The sequence below is a fragment of the Acanthochromis polyacanthus genome, chromosome 14 (assembly GCF_021347895.1).
Source record: "Acanthochromis polyacanthus isolate Apoly-LR-REF ecotype Palm Island chromosome 14, KAUST_Apoly_ChrSc, whole genome shotgun sequence".
Lineage (NCBI taxonomy): Eukaryota > Metazoa > Chordata > Actinopteri > Pomacentridae > Acanthochromis > Acanthochromis polyacanthus.
Window position 1 is genome coordinate 2766452 of NC_067126.1, and position 25465 is coordinate 2791916.

The 25465-nt window shown below is 37.1% G+C and overlaps 1 protein-coding gene and 1 long non-coding RNA gene across 10 annotated transcripts in view; both read right to left on the bottom strand.

The window, feature by feature from the left end:
- LOC110972062 (diacylglycerol kinase beta) overlaps positions 1-25465 on the bottom strand; it is a 134495-nt gene that overhangs the window by 48533 nt on the left and 60497 nt on the right. For all 9 annotated transcript variants that reach the window (XM_051958715.1, XM_051958716.1, XM_051958719.1 and 6 more), the window contains 12 exons: positions 23196-23270; positions 22446-22565; positions 19906-20023; positions 19030-19118; positions 17224-17340; positions 14857-14955; positions 13079-13189; positions 12822-12895; positions 6451-6525; positions 5128-5213; positions 4553-4642; positions 3738-3898 (listed from right to left, as the gene is read on the bottom strand). In XM_051958715.1, the coding sequence (XP_051814675.1) occupies positions 3738-3898; positions 4553-4642; positions 5128-5213; positions 6451-6525; positions 12822-12895; positions 13079-13189; positions 14857-14955; positions 17224-17340; positions 19030-19118; positions 19906-20023; positions 22446-22565; positions 23196-23270 (1215 nt within the window). The remainder of the gene's footprint in view (positions 1-3737; positions 3899-4552; positions 4643-5127; positions 5214-6450; positions 6526-12821; positions 12896-13078; positions 13190-14856; positions 14956-17223; positions 17341-19029; positions 19119-19905; positions 20024-22445; positions 22566-23195; positions 23271-25465) is intronic.
- LOC127537054 (uncharacterized) lies at positions 6540-12815 on the bottom strand. The gene is made up of 7 exons (XR_007946448.1): positions 12630-12815; positions 12088-12126; positions 11145-11649; positions 9298-9489; positions 8884-8993; positions 7493-8374; positions 6540-7060 (listed from the first exon to the last, which is right to left on the bottom strand). It is a non-coding gene; the product is annotated as an uncharacterized LOC127537054 (long non-coding RNA).

A 25465-nucleotide genomic window follows, 5' to 3' on the forward strand; every position in this document is an offset into this window, starting at 1 on the left:
ACAAAATGACCACAGAAAGATGGAAAACAATCTAAATGTGACATAAATGACAACATAAAGACTTGAAGCTGCTGAATGTGATGCAAAACAACCAGAAGAAGATGTAAAAGGGCTGAGTTATGATGTGAAGCAGTCACAGAGACACAGGAGTACATACTGCAGTGAAAAATGAGCTACAGTGAAGAAAAGTGTCCAGAAACTGAGTTAAAAGTGAACAATTTTACTCTGCAACTGAAATAACTCCAGTCCTAACCTAGAATCGTGTGTTATAAAATCAGGACGAGGATCTTCACACTCTGTCTTTATGTAAACCGTCGGCCCACACCGAGGCTGCTGCCAGCAGGAGATCTGAAGGTTCCTAATAATCTGCAGCCACATGCTCCACACTATGTCATCCACATAAAGGACAGATGACTGGAAGCTCTCAGCCTCCCTCCGTCTCCATGGCGACCAAAGCCCGAGCATCAAGGTCTGCGGCGGGACGGCAGGAAGCGAGGGCCTTGTATGGCTGCTGAGTCACAGGTTGGGTTTGTTCAGGTGTCGTGTGCAGATAGTCGGCCATCTGTCCAAGAGCTCCACGCTGCTGCTGCTGCTGGGCTCAGAGCGGATTCTGAGGCTAACGCCACCGCTAACGTCCAGAAAAACTGGTCTACTGTCTAAACAGCAAATATCTGGAAAACAATCACCTGCTAAAAAGATGTGATTAACAGAAAAATGCATTTAATGATCTGTTCAAATCTGGATATTTTGTGTCTGTGTTTATCATTTACAGTTTTGCTACCAACAGAATGTCATTTAACAAACGTTTTAATTGTCGGAAAATTTTTATAGTGTGTGAAAACTGATGACATGAAAAATTACTGCAAAGAAAAACAATTACCACAAAGAGATGCAACACTACAACAATGACACAGAAAACTACTGTAAGCGGATACAAAACCACCAACAAAAGACTTAAAATTACAACAAAGAGACGCAAAATGACCACACAAGAACACAAAACTAACAGAAATAGATGCAAAATTGCCATAAAATGTCATAAAACTACCACAAAGGGACAATTACAGTGAAGACAAGTTAAGACAAAAAGATGCAAAATGACCCAAAAAACACCTAAAACTAACAGAAATAGTGGAAAAGGCCCATATAAAGACAAAAACTAAAGAAAAAACAACACAAAACTACACAAAGCAACAAAAGACAACCACAAAGAGATGTAACAAACCTAACAACAAAATGAGACACAAAACACTAACATCCAACAAATGTTGACGTTTTTTTTTTTCGTAATTTTACAATAAAGACTCAACCTGCTGAACCTGAACTTTCACCAAACATGATTTTATTTATTTATGGTTTTATTCCATGATATCGTCTCTTTATGGACTGAACCAACTTTCATGTAGAACAAAGTGTAAAATTATGGATGTTCTGTGTAAGTGCTGATCCACTAATCTGTGTTCCTGTACAGGACCTTTCCAGACCCTCTCTGAAACTTCTCCAGAACCTTTCCAGACTTTTTCCAGAATCTCTCCAGAACCTTTATAGAACTTTTCTAGAACCTCTCCAGAAACTTTCAAGCGCCTCTCCAGAACCTCTCTAGAACCTCTCTAGAACCTAGAATCTCTCTAGAACCTCTCTAAAACCTTTGATCCAGTGAAGTTCATAGTGTCTAAAGTTACCTCTGAAGAAGACGGAAGGCTCCGTCGAAACACATCAGGTATATTTTTGACAAAAATACGTGTCTGATCACAGAAAAAAGGTTAAACTCTCTAAAACCTCTCTAGAACCTCTCCAGAACCTCTGAGTAGTCAGTATCTCTGAGGCTGCAGCAGATTGACTGGATGGATTCATCTCTTCTGTCTGAGCGTCCCTGAGGAAACCAGAGTCTCCGTCAGGACAGGATGAAGGCGTTGCTAAGCAACTGCTACCTGGCAGCACGTTGGCCTCGTCCAATTAAAAGAGAGAAGCCGCCGGGAGGAGCAGAGCGACGGAGCTGCTAATTATTGGTGTCCACACAGATCAGATAATCTGTTCCTCTGCTGCTGGTAGAACATCTGAAGATCTCAATGAGACCAGTTTAGATCTGATGAGACACCGATCAGCTGACGTTCCAGTTTAGATCCCATGATCAGCTGACGTTCCTCTACCTTAGAGTTCCATACCTTAAACTCAGGGAAACGTCCCTGAGATGACACAGCTGGATGACTTTCTGTTCTTCTGAACGAGAAGATGGATCTCCAGACTGAGAGCTGCTCTGTGATCTCAGGTTTAATTTGAGTGCAAAACCAAACGTTCTACCTTAACTTTGACCTCAGAACCTCAAAACCCACCGACGGGTTTAAAAAGCATCTCATATTTTTGAAAAAATGACCAAAATGTCACTATCCATCATCTGTAAAAGTGTAAAACGCTTTCAAAAATCCCAGAATTTGGACGTCTAGATGTTTCTGGTCCTGATCATGTTGAGGATAGACTGAGAGTTTATTGATCCTAAATGAAGTTGTTCCAGCAGCTGGATGTTAATAAAGGGATAAATAATAAGACAACACAGAACAATAGGCTATAACTAAAGACATTCAAATTAAAATAACACAAAATGACAAAGACAATAGAGTCAAAACAACAAAAAACGAGACAACAAATCACACAACTTTACAAAAGTTAGACATAAAATTACATAAACAACACACGAAAATGACAAAAACAAAAATGAGGCACAAAAGAACAGAAAGATGACAAAACTGCCTCTCTTAGTCTGTAAAAGCTGGAAACATCGAGCTAAATAAACATCGAAAGGACGAGGAGACAACATGACCATGAAGAGACACAAGATGAGGATAAATCATGACAAAGACGAGACAAAAACCAAACCACAGCATCACAACAACAAACGACCAGAACGAGACCAAAAATAACACAAAATGACAAAAATTAGATGGAAAATGAATCAAAACAACACAAAACAAGACAAAAATATCATCATTTTGCAAAAGTTTGACACAAAACAACATCAACAAAGCATAAAACGACCCAAACACGAAATCTGAGACACAAAATGAGACAAAACAAGATAGAAAAACAACACAAAGGAGACAAAACTGTCCCAAACAGACACAAAACGACACAAATGAGACACAACTGTCTCTGTAGAGGATGGAAACATGGAGGCAAATAAACATCTAGAGGATAAGGAGATAAAACCACCAGACACACAAAACAAAGATAAATAATGACAAAACGAGACAAAAACCAAACTAAAGCATCACAACAGAGACAATAAAAGAACAAAACGACACAGAAAATTACACAGAATGAGAAAAAAGAGATGAAAAATGACACTAAACTACAAAAGCAACACAAAATAAGTCACAAAATAACACAACTTGACAAAAATCAGACATAAACCAACATAAAGTGAAACCCAAAGTGATAAAAACAAGACAGTTAATAAAAATACAGACTTGAAGCAGTCGAAATGTGATGCAAAAATGGAAAATGACTGAAATGTTGGTCTTTTTCCTGGTTTCCATCATTCTAACTGACAGAAGACGTCTCTGAGTTCTTCATGATGTTCTGGTTCTGTAGAGCTGCAGGACTTTAGATGAACCTCTTTCATGTTCTGTATATTAATAATAAGCTTCTCTGGATGTTCTGGTTCCACGGAGCTGCAGGACTTTAGATGAACCCGTCTGTTGTTTTGTATGTTAATAATTAGGTTCTCTGGATGTTCTTACCACTCCGATAGAGAAGTAGTTGTTGACGATGCTGTAGGGAACCGGATCTCCTTTCTCCTCCTTATCGTCGGGGACGATGTCGATGTTCCAGCGGTCCAGAACCACCTCGGTGCTGTGTTCGATGTCCCGGAGGAACTTCAGCAGGCTGCTGCCCTCATAGCCTTCAGACCGGATCATCATAAATAACCAAGAGTTAAAGCTTCAGATTCATGAACAACAGTCAGAAAGTTTGACTTTATAAATGTGGAATACAAAAAACTTTAATACAGTTCAGATCTCTAAATAAACACTAAATGAACCGGCTGAAGCTAAACCCTGGACTGATCCTCTGGAGACCAGGAACCTGATGTTCTGATGGTTAAAACTCTGAGATGTTTTCACGTTTGTTTCAGTTTATGGACTGCTCCCTGAAGCTCGTTAGTGCTGCTGCTCTAATTAACGTCTCAGAGAGCTGCAGCTAATCACAGGACTGATGTCACCACCGCTCATCAAAACCTAACGGCTTCATTTCCTAGAAACTCTTCCCTGCTGAGGTTTGAAATGAAGCTGATGCTGTTTAGAGCCCAACAACCGAACAGTTTAAGGTTCTCTTTCCTTTAAAATCCCGTAGAAAACCTGAAATCTGAAGGCTAGAATCCAGAAAAATCCCTAAAAATCCTCCATTATTCCCCCAGAGATGCTTCAAAGTTCATCAATGCTCCTTATTCTGATGGAATCTACCAGAAAACTCTCAGATGTAGGATGAACCTCATGACCCTCATGAACCTCTTAAACCTCATGAACCTGCTGAACCTGATGAACCTGATGAACCTCACCTCCTCCCCAGCGAAGGCAGCGAGCCAGATCGTTCCCGGTCCCCAGAGGAAGAATGGCCACCGGAGGATGTCGGGAGAAGTTCGCTTTATCTGCAGAGAAATTCACATTTTAATAAAAGTTCAGTTTGGGTTCATTCAGCTGCTGGTTCTTCTGGAACTAGAAATGTGAAAAATGAAGTTGATGCAACATTGTTCTGTCAATGATAAGAATAATGTTGGAAACTTCAAAGATTTATTTAAAACGATTCATTAGATTTCTGTTCTAATCCTGAGGAGAAGCTTCCTAGAATCAGAGACATCAGCTCCAGTGCTGAACTTGGAACAACATTTACGTGTTGATTCAAGTTTTTTTTCCAGATTTTGTTGAATAAATAATCAGAGAAATATAGCTTTTGTATTTTCCATGGTTCTAACATCTCCGAGATCTTCTTCATGATGTTCTGGTTCTGTGGAGCTGCAGGACTTTAGACTGCAGTGAAAAATGTGCACGAAACAGAACAAACACACAGAGAAGCTGCTTTAGTGTCAGTGTTTTAGAGGAAACTCATCAGCTCCAGAGAGGAGAACCTTCCTACCGATACAGTCCAGGATCCAGCCCACCGTCCCGTCTCCTCCACAGGCCAGAACCCGGAAATCTGGAACGTCATGGAAGAAGTTGAGCCTGAAGAGACAGAAAATGAAGAACTGTTTACAGCTGATAGAGACAGAGGATTGTTCTGATCTCTGAGGGACATTTCATCAGTGTTCTTCTCCGGCTGTGAAATCTGCTCACTTTAACCCACAAACACCGTCACAGGTCGGTACCGAGTGTCTCTTAGTATCTCCAAGTGTCTCCAAGTTGCCTTGAAAGGACCTTTAATGTTCATCTCCATCATGAAACAGCTGCAGAAACCTTCTAACAATGACCGCAAATTCAGATTTTTATGACAGTTATTAAAGTTGAGAAATTTAAATTCTACCTCTATTGATGACAAGCATCTTGTTTAGTCCAAAGATCTTCAGTTTATGGTCATAAAGGAGGAAAGAAACCAGAAAACATTCACATCTGAGAAGCTAAAATCAGAGAATTTAGGTGTTCTTTCCTAAAAAAAAGTTTCAAATGAAGAACCAGCTGTGAGAAGCTGCTGATTCTTACGTCAGCTCGTCTTCTGATAGATTTATTATCTCTGATCTAACCCAAAACTCTGCTCCTCTGACGTTCCAGATGAAAGGTGTCCTGCTGTGAAGAGCGCCCTCTATCGGTCCTACAGAGGAACTGCAGCAGTGTCCGCTCAGATGAGGTCTGAGCTGCTTTATTCCTGAGAGGAGAGCAGCTTCCTGTTGCTATGGAGCCCTGGTAACCATGGAGACGTTAACCCGTCGTCTAGCAGTGGTTACATCACCTCCATCAACAGCCAAGCACGACGACGAGCTTCTTCACTCATAATTACATAATTAATAAGAAAAACACCAAATGTTCTCAGCTAAAGAGAGACTGAATGAAACAAACTAAACTGCTGAGTTCAACAACAGACTCCAGTGACTTAGAGGAATCAACTCGTAGGAATAAAGTTCTTCCAGCCAGTAGTTCCACTGATTATGGTTCTTTAAAATGATCTTCAAGTGTTTTGTGTTTAATTATTCATTTTCAAAACAGAGCTGAAAGGACAGAATCCATCTGGCAGGAGATCGGATTTCTCCAGGTCTGACAGGAAGTTCAGCTTCATCCTCGTGATACTGCTTCATTCTGAGCAGATTTAAACTCAGTGTCTGATCCTCATTAAAACCAGATTCTGATTAATGTTTCCTCCATGTTTAGAAAGAACTCAACTCACTGAATAATGACTCTGGTTTTGTAATTAAAAAAAGACCTGCTGCATCCATCCATCATCCACCTATCCATCCATCATCAGACTCACCCCACCATAGGTCCTCCTTGCTCCAGGCTGTACACCTGCCTGGGGTTCAGAAGATACCTGAACTTCCTCAGAACTCTGAGAAGAAAAGATGCAGAGAAGAACAGGTCAGGGTTTAGTTTAACACCTCAGAGTGAGTTCATGAGCTGGATGTTCCAGGTCTTTGATGAGCCACTCATGCAGCCCCAGATCATCACACTTCTACCTCCATGCTTCACTATCAGGACCATGCATCCACTGTGGTAGTCCTGGTCAGGTTCTCACCAAACATCTGGACTCCATCTGAGCCTAACTCATTGATCTTCATCTGACCACAGAATGTTCTCCAACATCCATCAGGCTTCTTCTCGTGTTCTTCAGCAAACTTTCATCTGGAAGTTTACTTCTGAGCAGCAGCCAGGTTTAGTTCTGGTCCTCCGTCCATAGAGGTTGATGTTCTGAAGGTTCCTTCACACTGTCTGAGCTTCACACTAAGTCTGGTTTCCATGGAGAACCCCTGAACCAAGTCTGAAGCAGCTGAAGTCTGTTTTTACAGCTGGATGGAGAAAGTAGTTCACTGTCTGTGGAGTCATTTTAGGAGCTCTGATTAGTGGAACTATGACTCCTTCTAGACCTCCTGATTAGTGGAACTATGACTCCTTCTACCTCCTGATTAGTGGAACCAAGTCATCAGCCAATCAAACGCACGTTTGATTGGACCGGCACATTCAGCAAGTGAAAAGTGGTAAATGTAAGTCTGAACCTGGTCTGAACATAATGAAAATAATTCACTTAATAATGGTAGGGTCAATTCTATCCTTACAACATATGGGAAGACAATCAAAATTACGTATATAACTGAACTCATTATATAATGCAAATAAGGTTGCTAAAAAGTTGGCGGGGACAATTTGACCCTCTTGAAAAGTTGGTAGTGTTATGTCCCTACCGTCCCAATGCAAACCTACGCCCTTGAGTGGAACTCTGACTCCTTCTAGACCTCCTGATTAGAGGAACTATGACTCCTTCTACCTCCTGATCAGTGGAACTATGACTCCTTCTAGACCTCCTGATTAGTGGTACTATGACTCCTTCTAGACCTCCTGATTAGTGGTACTATGACTCCTTCTAGACCTCCTGATTAGTGGTACTATGATTCCTTCTAGACTTCCTGATTAGTGGTACTATGACTCATTCTAGACCTCCTGATTAGTGGAACTATGATTCCTTCCAGACCTCCCGATTCCTGCTGACTCTGTCCTTCTCTGGTTTTCAGTTGCTCACTGATCTTCTTGGTTCTTTTTCCATATTTGTCGAGTCTCTCAGTCAGATGTTTCTCTTCCTCTGTTCAGTTTTTCTCCATGTGAAGCCATGATGCAGATATAGATAGATGTGATTGTCCAAAAGACAAAACAGTTCATTGCTTAGCTGTAAAGTGATGCAGTCACTGAGAGGTAGTTCTGTTTTGTTGTTTTATGTTGATGTCTGTTTAATGTCTGTGAATCATCATCAGTCCAACCTGCTCTGAAATAAAAAGCACAAACAGCTTGGCTCAGATAAAAATAGCTTCCTGGTTTCCTGTTCAGAGGGTTTTTCTGTTCTTGAAGGTCTATTAATAGGAGATGATTTCCATCCTGATGCTAACAAAGAGAGCGCTGCCACGGTGACGTGTGAGGGTGAGTGAGAGCAGCAGGTTTGATTGGTTACAGTTATGATGATGGTAATTTACAGCATTCAGAGGGTCAGCGGGATAGAATCAGTCACTGCGCTCACTGACGACAACCTAAAAACATCTAACAACAACCTAAAAAACATCTAACAACCTAAAAACATCTAACAACAACCTAAAAAACATCTAACAACAACCTAAAAACATCTAACAACAACCTAAAAAACATCTAACAACAACCTAAAAACATCTAACAACAACCTAAAAACATCTAACAACCTAAAAACATCTAAAAACAACCTAAAAACATCTAACAACAACCTAAAAAACATCTAACAACCTAAAAACATCTAACAACAAACTAAAACATCTAACAACAACCTAAAAACATCTAACAACAACCTAGAAAACATCGAACAACAACCTAAAAACATCTAACAACAACCTAAAAACATCTAACAACAACCTAAAAACATCTAACAACAACCTAGAAAACATCGAACAACAACCTAAAAACATCTAACAACAACCTAAAAAACATCTAACAACAACCTAAAAAAGATCTAACAACAACCTAAAAAACATCTAACAACAACCTAAAAACATCTAACAACAACCTAGAAAACATCGAACATCAACCTAAAAACATCTAACAACAACCTAAAAACATCTAACAACAACCTAAAACACATCTAACAACAACCTAAAACACATCTAACAACAACCTAAAAAACATCTAACAACAACCTAAAAAACATCTGACAACAACCTAAAACACATCTAACAACAACCTAAAAACATCTAACAACAACCTAAAAACATCTAACAACAACCTAAAAACATCTAACAACAACCTAAAACACATCTAACAACAACCTAAAAAACATCTAACAACAACCTAAAAACATCTGACAACAACCTAAAACACATCTAACAACAACCTAAAAAACATCTGACAACAACCTAAAACACATCTAACAACAACCTAAAAACATCTAACAACAACCTAAAAACATCTAACAACAACAACCTAAAAACATCTAACAACAACCTAAAAACATTTAACAACAACCTAAAACATTTAACAACAACAACCTAAAAACATCTAACAACAACCTAAAAACATCTAACAACAACCTAAAAACATCTAACAACAACCTAAAAAACATTTGACAACAACCTAAAACACATCTAACAACAACCTAAAAAACATCTGACAACAACCTAAAACACATCTAACAACAACCTAAAAACATCTAACAACAACCTAAAAACATCTAACAACAACAACCTAAAAACATCTAACAACCTAAAAACATCTAACAACAACCTAAAAAACATCTAACAACAACCTAAAAACATCTAACAACAACCTAAAAACATCTAACAACAACCTAAAAACATCTAACAACAACCTAAAAACATCTAACAACCTAAAAACATCTAAAACAACCTAAAAACATCTAACAACAACCTAAAAAACATCTAACAACCTAAAAACATCTAACAACAAACTAAAAACATCTAACAACAACCTAAAAACATCTAACAACAACCTAGAAAACATCGAACAACAACCTAAAAACATCTAACAACAACCTAAAAAACATCTAACAACAACCTAAAAACATCTAACAACAACCTAGAAAACATCGAACAACAACCTAAAAACATCTAACAACAACCTAAAAAACATCTAACAACAACCTAAAAAAGATCTAACAACAACCTAAAAAACATCTAACAACAACCTAAAACATCTAACAACAACCTAGAAAACATCGAACATCAACCTAAAAACATCTAACAACAACCTAAAAACATCTAACAACAACCTAAAACACATCTAACAACAACCTAAAACACATCTAACAACAACCTAAAAACATCTAACAACAACCTAAAAAACATCTGACAACAACCTAAAACACATCTAACAACAACCTAAAAACATCTAACAACAACCTAAAAACATCTAACAACAACCTAAAACATCTAACAACAACCTAAAACACATCTAACAACAACCTAAAAAACATCTAACAACAACCTAAAAAACATCTGACAACAACCTAAAACACATCTAACAACAACCTAAAAAACATCTGACAACAACCTAAAACACATCTAACAACAACCTAAAAACATCTAACAACAACCTAAAAACATCTAACAACAACAACCTAAAAACATCTAACAACAACCTAAAAACATTTAACAACAACCTAAAAACATTTAACAACAACAACCTAAAAACATCTAACAACAACCTAAAAACATCTAACAACAACCTAAAAACATCTAACAACAACCTAAAAACATTTGACAACAACCTAAAACACATCTAACAACAACCTAAAAAACATCTGACAACAACCTAAAACACATCTAACAACAACCTAAAAACATCTAACAACAACCTAAAAACATCTAACAACAACAACCTAAAAACATCTAACAACAACCTAAAAACATTTAACAACAACCTAAAAACATTTAACAACAACAACCTAAAACATCTAACAACAACCCAAAAACATCTAACAACAACCTAAAAACATCTAACAACAACCTAAAAACATCTAACAACCTAAAAACATCTAAAAACAACCTAAAAACATCTAACAACAACCTAAAAAACATCTAACAACAACCTAGAAAACATCTAACAACAACCTAAAAACATCTAACAACAACCTAAAAACATCTAACAACAACCTAAAAAAAACATCTAACAACAACCTAGAAAACATCTAACAACAACCTAAAAACATCTAACAACAACCTAAAAACATCTAACAACCTAAAAACATCTAAAAACAACCTAAAAACATCTAACAACAACCTAAAAACATCTAACAACCTAAAAACATCTAACAACAACCTAAAAAAAACATCTAACAACAACCTAGAAAACATCTAACAACAACCTAAAAACATCTAACAACAACCTAAAAACATCTAACAACAACCTAAAAACATCTAACAACAACCTAAAAACATCTAACAACCTAAAAACATCTAACAACAACCTAAAACATCTAACAACCTAAAAACATCTAACAACAACCTAAAAACATCTAACAACAACCTAAAAAACATCTGACAACAACCTAAAAACATCTAACAACAACCTAAAAACATCTAACAACAACCTAAAAAACATCTAACAACGACCTAAAAAACATCTAACAACAACCTAAAAACATCTAACAACCTAAAAACATCTAACAACAACCTAAAAAACATCTAACAACAACCTAAAAACATCTGACAACAACCTAAAAACATCTAACAACCTAAAAACATCTAACAACAACCTAAAAAACATCTAACAACAACCTAAAAACATCTGACAACAACCTAAAAACATCTAACAACAACCTAAAAACATCTAACAACAACCTAGAAAACATCTAACAACAACCTAAAAACATCTAACAACCTAAAAACATCTAACAACAACCTAAAAAAAACATCTAACAACAACCTAAAAACATCTAACAACAACCTAAAAAACATCTAACAACAACCTAAAAACATCTAACAACAACCTAAAAACATCTAACAACAACCTAAAAAACATCTAACAACAACCTAAAAAAAACATCTAACAACAACCTAAAAACATCTAACAACAACCTAAAAACATCTAACAACAACCTAAAAACATCTAACAACAACCTAAAACATCTAACAACCTAAAAACATCTAACAACAACCTAAAAACATCTAACAACAACCTAAAAACATCTAACAACAACCTAAAAAACATCTAACAACAACCTAAAAACATCTAACAACCTAAAAACATCTAACAACAACCTAAAAAACATCTAACAACAACCTAAAAAACATCTAACAACAACCTAAAAACATCTAACAACAACCTAAAAACATCTAACAACCTAAAAACATCTAACAACAACCTAAAACATCTAACAACAACCTAAAAACATCTAACAACAACCTAAAAAACATCTAACAACAACCTAAAAACATCTAACAACCTAAAAACATCTAACAACAACCTAAAAACATCTAACAACAACCTAAAAACATCTAACAACCTAAAAACATCTAAAAACAACCTAAAAACATCTAACAACAACCTAAAAAACATCTAACAACAACCTAGAAAACATCTAACAACAACCTAAAAACATCTAACAACAACCTAAAAACATCTAACAACAACCTAAAAAAAACATCTAACAACAACCTAGAAAACATCTAACAACAACCTAAAAACATCTAACAACAACCTAAAAACATCTAACAACAACCTAAAAACATCTAACAACCTAAAAACATCTAAAAACAACCTAAAAACATCTAACAACCTAAAAACATCTAACAACAACCTAAAAACATCTAACAACAACCTAAAAACATCTAACAACAACCTAAAACATCTACAACAACCTAAAAAAAACATCTAACAACAACCTAAAAACATCTAACAACCTAAAAACATCTAACAACAACCTAAAAAAAACATCTAACAACAACCTAGAAAACATCTAACAACAACCTAAAAACATCTAACAACAACCTAAAAACATCTAACAACAACCTAAAAACATCTAACAACCTAAAAACATCTAACAACAACCTAAAAACAAGTGAAAACAAAAAGCAAAACAGCAAAAACGTCCATATAATAATAATAATTATTATTATTACTGTTATTGTTGTTAATATATTATTAATAATAACTTCTCACCTCTCCCCCTGCCTGCCTCCACTCTTTGGGTTGACCAGAATCAGCAGAGGATGAGTTCCAGGAAGAGGACTGATCTGGAACCAGAACAGAGTCAGAACCTGTTGAAAGCAGCTAAAGGCTGATTGATGAACTGATTGATTGATTTAGTAATTAAGTGATTGATGAACTGACTGATTGATGAACAGATTGATTGATGAACTGATTGATTGATGAACTGATTGATTGATTTATTAATGAACTGATTGATTGATGACTACCTGCAGGGCCTGGCCGTCTCCAGGGGAGAACTTGAAGGTCTGGTTGGTGTCGTCTGGACTGGTGCTGGACGGAGATTCTCCTTCTCCTCGCTTCACCACCGAGTGTCGGTCCTGGAGAGATGGAACAGAACACATCATTAATTCAAAAACTAGAAGAAATCAGTATGTTAAATAGAGACCAGAATCCAACACAAAGAACAAAACATCATTAGAAGTAGTGGAACGATCAATAACTGGAATAAATAAACACATAAAAGCAAACACCTGCTGGTTTCAGTCCACTAAAACGGTCATTTTGTGCTCAGACTTTTCTGTGTAGATCTGGTCCGTCTCAGCGAGTTTAACAGTTTAAATGAATATCTGGCAGCAGCATGACATGAAAATATGTTAAAGATGCCTGCATAGAAAATACATAAATAATTATTTTTACAATTTACTCATTTAGATTTACAGTAAAAATTGTAGTTTCCTGGTCACACATTGTAAAAGAACAAACTACTATAACAGATTATAGATGATAATATATATAATATATATATATCAACAAATCCAGAGTTTTCATGTTCATATTTTCTTTAATGTGTAAATTATCACTTTTAGTGCTTTTCTACTTTTTATTCAATGCATTTCTTATACTAACATTTAGTTTTTTCCTTCTGGATGAATAAAGTTTGATCTTACTTCAACAAAACAGGAAAGTCTGTAAACTCTGATTTCAAAAATGTTTCTAAACTCTGCTATCTTCCAGAGAACGTGGAGCGTTTCCACATGGATAAATAAATCAATGAGCTCCAGCTGCAGTAGAGTTAATGAGGGACGATGAGGAGCATGAAAGCTGGTAGTCAGCTAGAAACCAGGAATAGAAACAAAGCAGACGTTTAGTTTGACGCTCAGCCTGTCGATGGAACAGCTGCTGCACATCTGGATCATTAATCAGTTCTATATTATTAATATTCACGGTTTTCTGTCAAATGATGGCAGAAAAAAAAGTAGAATTTCACAGTTAAATCTGATAAAACATCACATTATCCCAGTGTAGAAACACAGATCCATCATTTCTCTGCAGGCTGGGACCATTAGGTTGGTTTTAACTCTTGGTTTTTAGTTGTTTTGTTTCATTTTGGTCTAAAAGTTAAAAAAAAAAGTGGTTAGAAAATGTCATTTAATCATTAGATTTTGATATTTGAGTGTCAGTTTCTACATAAATACAGAAAAAACTTTATAAATCATAAATATAGAAAAATAATTTATAAATAAAAATGATATAAATAATAAATGTAGAAAAATAACTTATAAATAACAATGTTAAAAATAATATAGAAAAAAATTTATAAATAGTAAATATAGACAAAATAATTTTAAAAAATATTAATGTAGAAAAATTATTTATAAGTAATACATAATTAAAAATATTTATAAATACAAATATAGAAAAATAATTATAAAATAAGAATAGAAAAAAATAATGTATAAATAATAAATATATTTATGTTTGTATGTGACAGACTGGTGACCTGTCCAGGGTGTCCCCTGCCTTCAGTCAGCTGGGATAGACTCCAGCACCCCCCATGACCCTAGTGAGGATAAAGCGGTGGATAGAGAATGGATGGATGGATGGATGGATGGATGGATGGATGTTTATTGATTATATCAGTGAGTTTATGGTATTTATTGATCAGGTCTCACCAGAACCAGTGGACAGATGTAGGACGGCAGCAGCAGGTGATTATTGATCATATATTGATCATATATTGATAGATTTATTGATCAGGTCTCACCAGAACCAGTGGACAGATGTAGGACGGCAGCAGCAGGTGGTCCCTCAGAGATCCTCCATCACAGTCTGGTTTCACATGAGAGGAACATTTATTGTGGAGCTGCAGGAGGAGAACAAACATATTGATCCCTGATTATGGATCCATGATTATTGATCCTTGATTATTGATTCCTCATTGTTGACCCCTGATTATTGATCCTTGATTATCGGTAACAGAGCTCCATTATCAGCAGCTTTAATGAGGATCAAACTCTCAGTCAGCAGCGCCATCTAGTGGATCAGAGCAGAAACACGATCAGCTGGAGGAGCATTAACCTCCTGTTGTCTTCATTTAGGAGCACGAAAAAGTATTGCTCCTTTGTCTGACTAAAAAATCCCAAAATTCAGCAAAAAAAATAAATCCCCCAAATTTGGCAAGAAAATTCAAACAATGAGTAAAAATCATCTAAACGAAATCTTCTTCAAGAAAACATTTTTTTCAACATTTCTTTTGTCAAACCAAAAAAAATCCAAAAAATGGTAAAAATGTGGAAGTTTTCTCTGTGAAAATATATTTTTTCCACATTTTCAAACTTTAAAACGGGTTGCAGGACGACATAAATATTTAGGACTAAAGTTTGATATTTATTCATCAGAAATAGGATTTGATTGATTAAATCTCTGTCTGTGGTATGAAATCAAACCTCAGTGATAAATCTGAATATTCACTGACTTTTTCAGGTGTTTTCTGGAACTTTCAACTACAGGATTAAATCTGACAGAGCTTGTTCAGGATCTGATTGAATCTAATAATGATGTTTTCTTTGATTTTGAGGATTAAACATCCAGAGGAGTCTGTAAATTCTGGCTTCCTCTTCGTCTTTCTGAGTTTCTGCAGCTCCTCCATCAGTTTTCTGATTCTCTGTAGATTAGAATTCACCATCTGCAGCTTCATGTTTGATCTATAATAATAATTATTATCATAATAACTAATCATGTTTACCATGATGTGACACCAGACACAGTGTTTGATCCCTAAGAATAATAATAATAATAATAATAATAATAATAAATACTGTTTACCGTGATGTGACACCAGATAGTGTTTGATCTCTAATGATAATAATAATAATAATAATAATAACAATAATAATAATAAATCGTATTTACTGTGATGTGACACCAGTGTTTGATCTCTAATAATAATAATAATAATAATAATAACAATAATAATAATAATAATAATAAATACTGTTTACCATGATGTGACACCAGACAGTGTTTGATCTCTAATAATATTAATAATAATAATAATAATAACAATAATAATAATAATAGTAAATACTGTTTACCGTGATGTGACACCAGACAGTGTTTGATCTCTAATAATAATGATAATAATAATAATAATAATAATAATAAATACTGTTTACCATGATGTGACACCAGACAGTGTTTGATCTCTAATAATATTAATAATAATAATAATAATAACAATAATAATAATAAATCGTATTTACTGTGATGTGACACCAGTGTTTGATCTCTAATAATAATAATAATAATAATAATAATAAATACTGTTTACCGTGATGTGACACCAGACAGTGTTTGATCTCTAATAATAATGATAATAATAATAATAATAATAATAACAATAATAATAATAATAAATACTGTTTACCGTGATGTGACACCAGACAGTGTTTGATCTCTAATAATAATAATAATAATAATAATAAATACTGTTTACCGTGATGTGACACCAGACAGTGTTTGATCTCTAATAATAATAATAATAATAATAATAAATACTGTTTACCGTGATGTGACACCAGACAGTGTTTGATCTCTAATAATAATAATAATAATAAATACTGTTTACCGTGATGTGACACCAGACAGTGTTTGATCTCTAATAATAATAATAATAATAATAATAATAAATACTGTTTACCGTGATGTGACACCAGACAGTGTTTGATCTCTAATAATAATAATAATAATAATAATAAATACTGTTTACCGTGATGTGACACCAGACAGTGTTTGATCTCTAATAATAATAATAATAATAATAATAATAATAAATACTGTTTACCGTGATGTGACACCAGACAGTGTTTGATCTCTAATAATAATAATAATAATAATAATAAATACTGTTTACCGTGATGTGACACCAGACAGTGTTTGATCTCTAATAATAATAATAATAATAATAATAATAATAAATACTGTTTACCGTGATGTGACACCAGACAGTGTTTGATCTCTAATAATAATAATAATAATAATAATAATAAATACTGTTTACCGTGATGTGACACCAGACAGTGTTTGATCTCTAATAATAATAATAATAATAATAATAATAAATACTGTTTACCGTGATGTGACACCAGACACAGTGCAGCCCCGTCAGGCCCTGGTAGTATTTGATGCTCCGATGGCAGCGATCACATTTAGTGGCAGAGTTTCCCTCCATCCACACGTGCTGCATGGCCTGGAGGACACACACAGTAAACTGGTTACACTGGTTTAGTTCTGGAGCATTTTAAAGGATCACAAACAGAAAATAATGTGTGGAGGTTAAAAGTTATGATTCTGAAACTGTTCATCTGGAGACAAAAAAAATGACCAGAAGATTAATAAATACAGAGAAAATTATTTACAAATAATAAATAAGGATTTTTTTTTATAAGTAACAAATATAGAAAAAATATTTCTAAATAATAAATATAGAAAAAATATTTGAATATAGTAAAAACCCTCCTGGACATGATCAGTTTATGATTATAAATAATATTTAACTATCTAATGACTGGATTTTTCATGTGGGACAAACTTTTGTAACTTTAAGAATCAATAAATAAACAAGGTTTTAACATTTAATAAGTAAAAACTCTGATTATTTAAGATATGATCTGAAATTAACAGATTACTGCTGTAATTATTAAATGTTAATTTTCAGTAGTTTTCAGTTTTCAAAAAAAAAAATCTTTAATTTTAAAAATGGAAAGACTTTTTAAGAAGTTAAAAATCTGTAAAATACACCAGATTTTAATGTCAAGTTTTATTCAAACTGTAAAAACTCAGGTTATAGCAGATTATTGTTGGGATTATATTCTTTAAAATGTTAATTTTCAGCACATTTTGAATTTTAAGCAAATCCTTTAACTTTAAATAATAGAAATGTTAAATTTTAGTGTTGTAGAATTACAAACCTGTTAAATACAAAAGATAAAGTTTCATAAAAACTGCAAAAACTCTGACTACACCTGATAAAATCTGGATTCTTATAATCAGAAATCAAATTAAAATCAGAACTTGTTTCCTTAATTTCTCTCATAACTCACTGAATTTAATTATGATCTAAATGTCTGGTTTTAATTATGATCAGTTTTATTTTTCCTTTAATTCTTTATTACTAAGAGATATGATTGAGTTCAGATTGGTCAGATGGAGGCCTCCGATTGGTCAGACGGAGGCCTCCGATTGGTCAGACGGAGGCCTCCGATTGGTCAGACGGAGGCTTCCGATTGGTCAGAAGGAGGCTTCCGATTGGTCAGACGGAGGCCTCCGATTGGTCAGACGGAGGCTTCCGATTGGTCAGACGGAGGCTTCCGATTGGTCAGACGGAGGCCTCCGATTGGTCAGACGGAGGCCTCCGATTGGTCAGACGGAGGCCTCCGATTGGTCAGACGGAGGCCTCCGATTGGTCAGACGGAGGCTTCCGATTGGTCAGACGGAGGCCTCTGATTGGTCAGATGGAGGCCTCTGATTGGTCAGATGGAGGCCTCCGATTGGTCAGATGGAGGCCTCCGATTGGTCAGACGGAGGCCTCTGATTGGTCAGACGGAGGCCTCCGATTGGTCAGACGGAGGCTTCCGATTGGTCAGACGGAGGCCTCTGATTGGTCAGATGGAGGCCTCTGATTGGTCAGAAGGAGGCCTCCGATTGGTCAGACGGAGGCCTCCGATTGGTCAGACGGAGGCTTCCGATTGGTCAGACGGAGGCTTCCGATTGGTCAGACGGAGGCTTCCGATTGGTCAGACGGAGGCCTCTGATTGGTCAGATGGAGGCCTCTGATTGGTCAGACGGAGGCCTCCGATTGGTCAGAAGGAGGCTTCTGATTGGTCAGACGGAGGCCTCCGATTGGTCAGACGGAGGCTTCTGATTGGTCGGTACCTACGTTGGTGTGTCGTCGTGACTTGGCGTAGGTACTGATGCAGCCGGCGATGTCTTTGGAGACGCAGCGTTCATGAACCGTGTATTTACACACTGCAGGAAACAAACAGATTATTTTAACGTTCTATATCACAAACAAACTGCAGCAAAAAGAACAAATAATTAATATCTTAGAACGGTTGGATTTCTTTCTATTTCTGTCATTTTAACCCTCTGAGCTGTAATAATCTTTGCAACTTAAAACGTGTGTTTAAATCATTAAATTGTAATTTAATCTTGCTGGCATTCATGGATTTAAGTAACAGAACCTTTGAGTGAATCTGAGTCTTCAAGAAAAAGCTTTTAAAATATTATCAAAGTTCCAGCATTTATGAGAACCAGAAACTAAAAGCTGATAAAAAAAAGTGGATTTCCAACTTTAAAAAGGTTCTTGAACCTGTCATTAATGACTCGTTGTTCTACCTGGAAAATTAATTTAAAATCATGAGAATTCATCAGAATTTGTAAGTAAAATGTATATTTATACATTCACCAAAAACCCAACAGCATAGTGTGACAGTAGTAGCAGTTTGCTATGCTAGGCTATGCTATGCCATGCAATGCTATGTTATGCTATGCCAAGCTATGCTATGCTATGCTATCATACTGACCGGAGCAGCAGAGGCCCTGCTTCTATTCTGTCCTATCCTATCCTATCCTATGCTCTGCTCTGCTATGCTATGCTATGCTATACTATGATATGCTATGCTATGCTATCATACTGACCGGAGCAGCAGAGGCCCTGCTTCTATTCTGTCCTATCCTATCCTATCCTATGCTCTGCTCTGCTATGCTATGCTATGCTATACTATGATATGCTATGCTATGCTATCATACTGACCGGAGCAGCAGAGACCCTGCTTGCGGACTCCCAGCAGCATGGTGTGACAGTAGTTGCAGAACGCCGGTTTGTTGAAGTGCTTCAGACGCCAGACGTGCTGCCCATCCTCCTGGACGTTCTGCAAGAACCACAGGAGAACCACAAGGAGAACCACAAGGAGAACCATCATCTCAGTGGAACACAGAAGTGGACCAATGGAACCTCAGCTCCTACAGTAAGCTGTGAGGTTTACATCATCTCCTGGTTTAACTCTGTATTAGATATTATCAGGTACATGAAGGAGTCATGTGACGATCAGCCTAAGTCTGTCTGTCTGCCTGTCTGTCTGTCTGTCTCTCTGCCTGCCTGCCTGTCTCTCTGTCTGCCTGCCTGTCTGTCTGTCTCTCTGTCTGTCTGTCTGCCTGTCTGTCTGTCTGTCTGCCTGTCTGTCTCTCTGTCTGCCTGTCTGCCTGTCTGTCTCTCTGTCTGCCTGTCTGCCTGTCTGTCTGTCTCTCTGTCTGCCTGCCTGTCTGTCAGCAACATTACTCAAAAACAGACTAACGGATTTGGATGAAATTTTCAGGGAAGCTCAGAAATGATCCAAGGAACAGCTGATTAAACTGTGGGGGTGTTTCTGAGTCCCATCATTTCCCGCTACATGTTTAGGTCACGTGATCCGGTACCCGTATTTAACGTACACATGCGGAACACACAGTGTTGGGCAAGCTACTTGGAAACTGTACTGAGCTAAGCTACCAGCTACTCTGTGTTAAATCAAGCTTCACTACACTGAAGCTATGACCCACAGAAATGTAGCAAGCTAAGCTACAGCAATATGGCCAAAGTAGCTTAATACATTCAAGTTACTTTTTTTTCTTACCAAAAAATTTCAGGGACTAATGAAGTCAGTCAAACGGAGACAAGAAAATGCTGACTTGTTTATTATTAAACCATCATTTTTGTTCTCAGTGCTCCAAACTTAGTAAATTGATACACTGAGGAATATGTGGAGCTATATTTAAAATGAATCAACCTTTTTACATTAGAAATCATTGTTTTGATTTTCTTTTTAGTTTGTATTGCAGACATAATGGATCTGATAATTAAGTTGCAGTAGCTTATATTAACACACCACTTACATTGGAGGGTATAATAGGTTGCATTTGATATCATTTCCATATAAAGTAAGCAATATTATAGTAAGACAATTTTATACATAATTTGGGTATTAAATCAAGTTTTATTTCTTAAGTCTATTATCTATGTAAAATCATTCAATGCTTTCCCAAAGTGCTGTATCCACTACTACTTAACTCAATTTTGGTCTTGAGTGTAAGATTAAGATATTTAATCATTTATGCCATCACTTTTGTTTCCCTTTCTGTTATTTTTTTTCAGCCATTTGCTCATTAGTGTTAACAGTAATACTGAAGAAGACAGATTTTGGTTTTACTGTTACCTCGTTTTCTCCCATACCTCTTCCCTCCTATATGTATCAGTTTATTTATTTAATCCCCCAATTTATACATATTCACACACTGCCACCACAACCTTACGCTGAATTTAATTAATTTACTGCCACGCGAATTTTAGATGTTGAAAAGTAGCTCGTTGTGTGTGCATCTTATACTGCGGTTGACATGTGGTGGTTAGCTAACTGCTGCTGGTTGTGCATATTCGGTATCACCTGTATATGGGTTCTCACATTTGTTTTTGACGTCTTTGAAGTTGACAGAAACTTCGCCTTGGGCTGGCACAGTAGGCATCTGAAAACAACTTTTCTCCGTTTTTTCACAAAAACTGATAACTATTTAGGTAGGGCCACGGTGACTCTGACTCCTTCTCTGCCATCTCTCATGAACTGAAGCGAGCGTCTGTGTGTGTGTGTGTGTGTGTGTGTGTGTGTGTGTGTGTGTGTGTGTGTGTGTGTGTGTGTGTGTGTGTGTGTGTGTGTGTGTGTGTGTGTGTGTGGATCCAGTGAAGTCGCAGGAAGGGAATGTTGAATGACGACATCAACAGTTCCTCTGCTTCTATTGGTCGACACAGACATGTCGGCGTTTGGAGAGGATGTCACTGTCTGATCCTTAAAAGTGTGAGATGAGACTGCAGCAGAGCAGAAAGCTCCGCTTCAAGCAGTTCAACATTCATCATTTTAAAATGTAGCTTTTTGCGTTCGCTACCGCACTACATGACCAAAAGATTAGCTAAGCTGTTGAAACGTTTTTTGATTTTGTAAACAACGACGCTACCACGTCGTTACAGAAAAATGTAGTTAAACTACTAACGACGCTATTTGTAGTGACGTTACTGCCCAACACTGGGAACACACGCCTGTGCTCAGGTCATTGTGTTTATGGGTTCATCTATATTAAATGATTTCTGATCATCAATAACTAATAAACAAAAGCTGCATTTCTGACATATGGGGGAATGAGGACTGATCTCTGAGGGCTTTTCTACTTATTATGGTGTTTACATGCATATGGTGTCCATCCCAGCAGATATATACTATAAACAAACTAAACCATGGAGTTATTCTGGTCTGTATGTGGACTACTGACGGTGTCCATGCCCAGCAGCACCAGCAGAGGGATGGTGGTGAGGCCTCCTCTGATCCACTCCTCCAGAGTCACCGTTCCGTCTCTGTCAAAGTCGATCTCCTCCATCATCTCCTTCAGGATCTGGAAGCAGTCAGGAGCAGATTATTATTATGGATTTATTAAACATGTTAAAGATAAACACGGATGATTATTATTACTGATTCATGAAACATGTCAAACATGTAGAACCTCCAGAGATCCTCAGAGCTCTGATCAGATTAAAGGTTTGCTCATTCATTCATCTTCAGCTCCGCTTTGCTGAAAGCTGCAGATTATTTTATTCTTTATGTTCAGTTTTAGATTAAACTCATTAAAAACATTGTTTTTAACTTGACATGACTAAACTACCTCAAAACTTCATTATTATTATTACTAACAGAACGTTGAGAACGTTGCTGAAGTTTCAGTGTTTCTTTGTGTTTGGTTTTTACAGAACGGTTCTAACCAGAATAAAGACGTTCTAGTTTCATTTTTCTGATGGAACACTAAAGATCATTTATCAGTTTCTGACTGATAAACGTTCCTATGGTTTTTTTTAAGGAATCCTCAACTCTTTTTAAACCATCAGCAGGTTTTTGGTTCTGGTTCCTGCTACAGAACGGTAGAACTCTTTATCTAGTCCTTCCCTGTTCTGGTTCCCTACTCCTCATTAAAACTAAAATCCACATCCAGGCCTTATTAAGGGTTCTCAGAGGTTCTGGTTCTGCTCACCGGTCTCAGCTCGGTAGAATCCCACTCCAGATACTCAGCAACATGAACCATCTGGTTAATGATCCGGTCCAGTTCCTGCAGAACCAACAGAACACAGGAGAACGTCAGACTGAGGTTCTACCTGCTGGAACAACATGAAGCTCCACAAAATCCACACATGGAGACATCAATGTTCCTGAGCTGCTCAGAACAAACAGAACCCAGATAGAACATAAAGAGAACATGAAGAGAACACAGGGAGAGCAGAGAGGGAACACACAGAGAACATAAAGAGAACATACAGAGAACATACAGAGAACACACAGAGAACACACAGAGAACACACAGAGAACATAAAGAGAACAGACTGAGAACAGACTGAGAACATAAAGAGAACATACAGAGAACACACAGAGAACACACAGAGAACAGACTGAGAACACACAGAGAACACACAGAGAACACACAGAGAACACACAGAGAACAGACTGAGAACACACAGAGAACATACAGAGAACACACAGAGAACATACAGAGAACACACAGAGAACACACAGAACACACAGAGAACATACAGAGAACATACAGAGAACACACAGAACACACAGAGAACATACAGAGAACACACAGAGAACACACAGAACACACAGAGAACAGACTGAGAACACACAGAGAACATACAGAGAACACACAGAGAACACACAGAACACACAGAGAACATACAGAGAACACACAGAGAACACACAGAACACACAGAGAACATACAGAGAACACACAGAGAACATACAGAGAACACACAGAGAACAGACTGAGAACACACAGAGAACATACAGAGAACACACAGAGAACACACAGAGAACAGACTGAGAACACACAGAGAACACACAGAACACACAGAGAACATACAGAGAACACACAGAGAACACACAGAGAACACACAGAAAACACACAGAGAACAGACTGAGAACACACAGAGAACACACAGAGAACAGACTGAGAACACACAGAGAACACACAGAGAACATACAGAGAACACACAGAGAACATACAGAGAACACACAGAGAACATACAGAGAACATACAGAGAACATACAGAGAACACACAGAGAACATACAGAGAACATACAGAGAACACACAGAGAACATACAGAGAACACACAGAGAACATACAGAAAACACACAGAGAACAGACTGAGAACACACAGAGAACACACAGAGAACACACAGAGAACAGACTGAGAACACACAGAGAACACACAGAGAACACACAGAAAACACACAGAGAACAGACTGAGAACACACAGAGAACACACAGAGAACACACAGAGAACAGACTGAGAACACACAGAGAACACACAGAGAACACACAGAGAACACACAGAGAACACACAGAGAACACAGAGAACAGACTGAGAACACACAGAACACACAGAGAACACACAGAGAACACAGAGAACAGACTGAGAACACACAGAACACACAGAGAACAGACTGAGAACACACAGAGAACACACAGAGAACACACAGAGAACACACAGAGAACACACAGAGAACACACAGAGAACACAGAGAACACAGAGAACACACAGAGAACACACAGAGAACACACAGAGAACACACAGAGAACACACAGAACACACAGAGAACAGACTGAGAACACACAGAGAACACACAGAGAACACACAGAGAACAGACTGAGAACACACAGAGAACACACAGAGAACAGACTGAGAACATACAGAGAACACACAGAGAACATACAGAGAACACAGAGAACACACAGAGAACACACAGAGAACACACAGAGAACACACAGAGAACACACAGAGAACAGACTGAGAACACACAGAGAACACACAGAGAACATACAGAGAACACACAGAGAACACACAGAGAACACACAGAACACACAGAGAACACACAGAGAACACACAGAGAACACACAGAGAACACACAGAACACACAGAGAACAGACTGAGAACACACAGAGAACACACAGAGAACATACAGAGAACACACAGAGAACACACAGAGAACACACAGAACACACAGAGAACACACAGAGAACACACAGAGAACACACAGAACACACAGAGAACAGACTGAGAACACACAGAGAACACACAGAGAACACACAGAACACACAGAGAACACACAGAACACACAGAGAACATACAGAGAACACACAGAGAACACACAGAGAACAGACTGAGAACACACAGAGAACACACAGAGAACATACAGAGAACACACAGAGAACATACAGAGAACACACAGAGAACACACAGAGA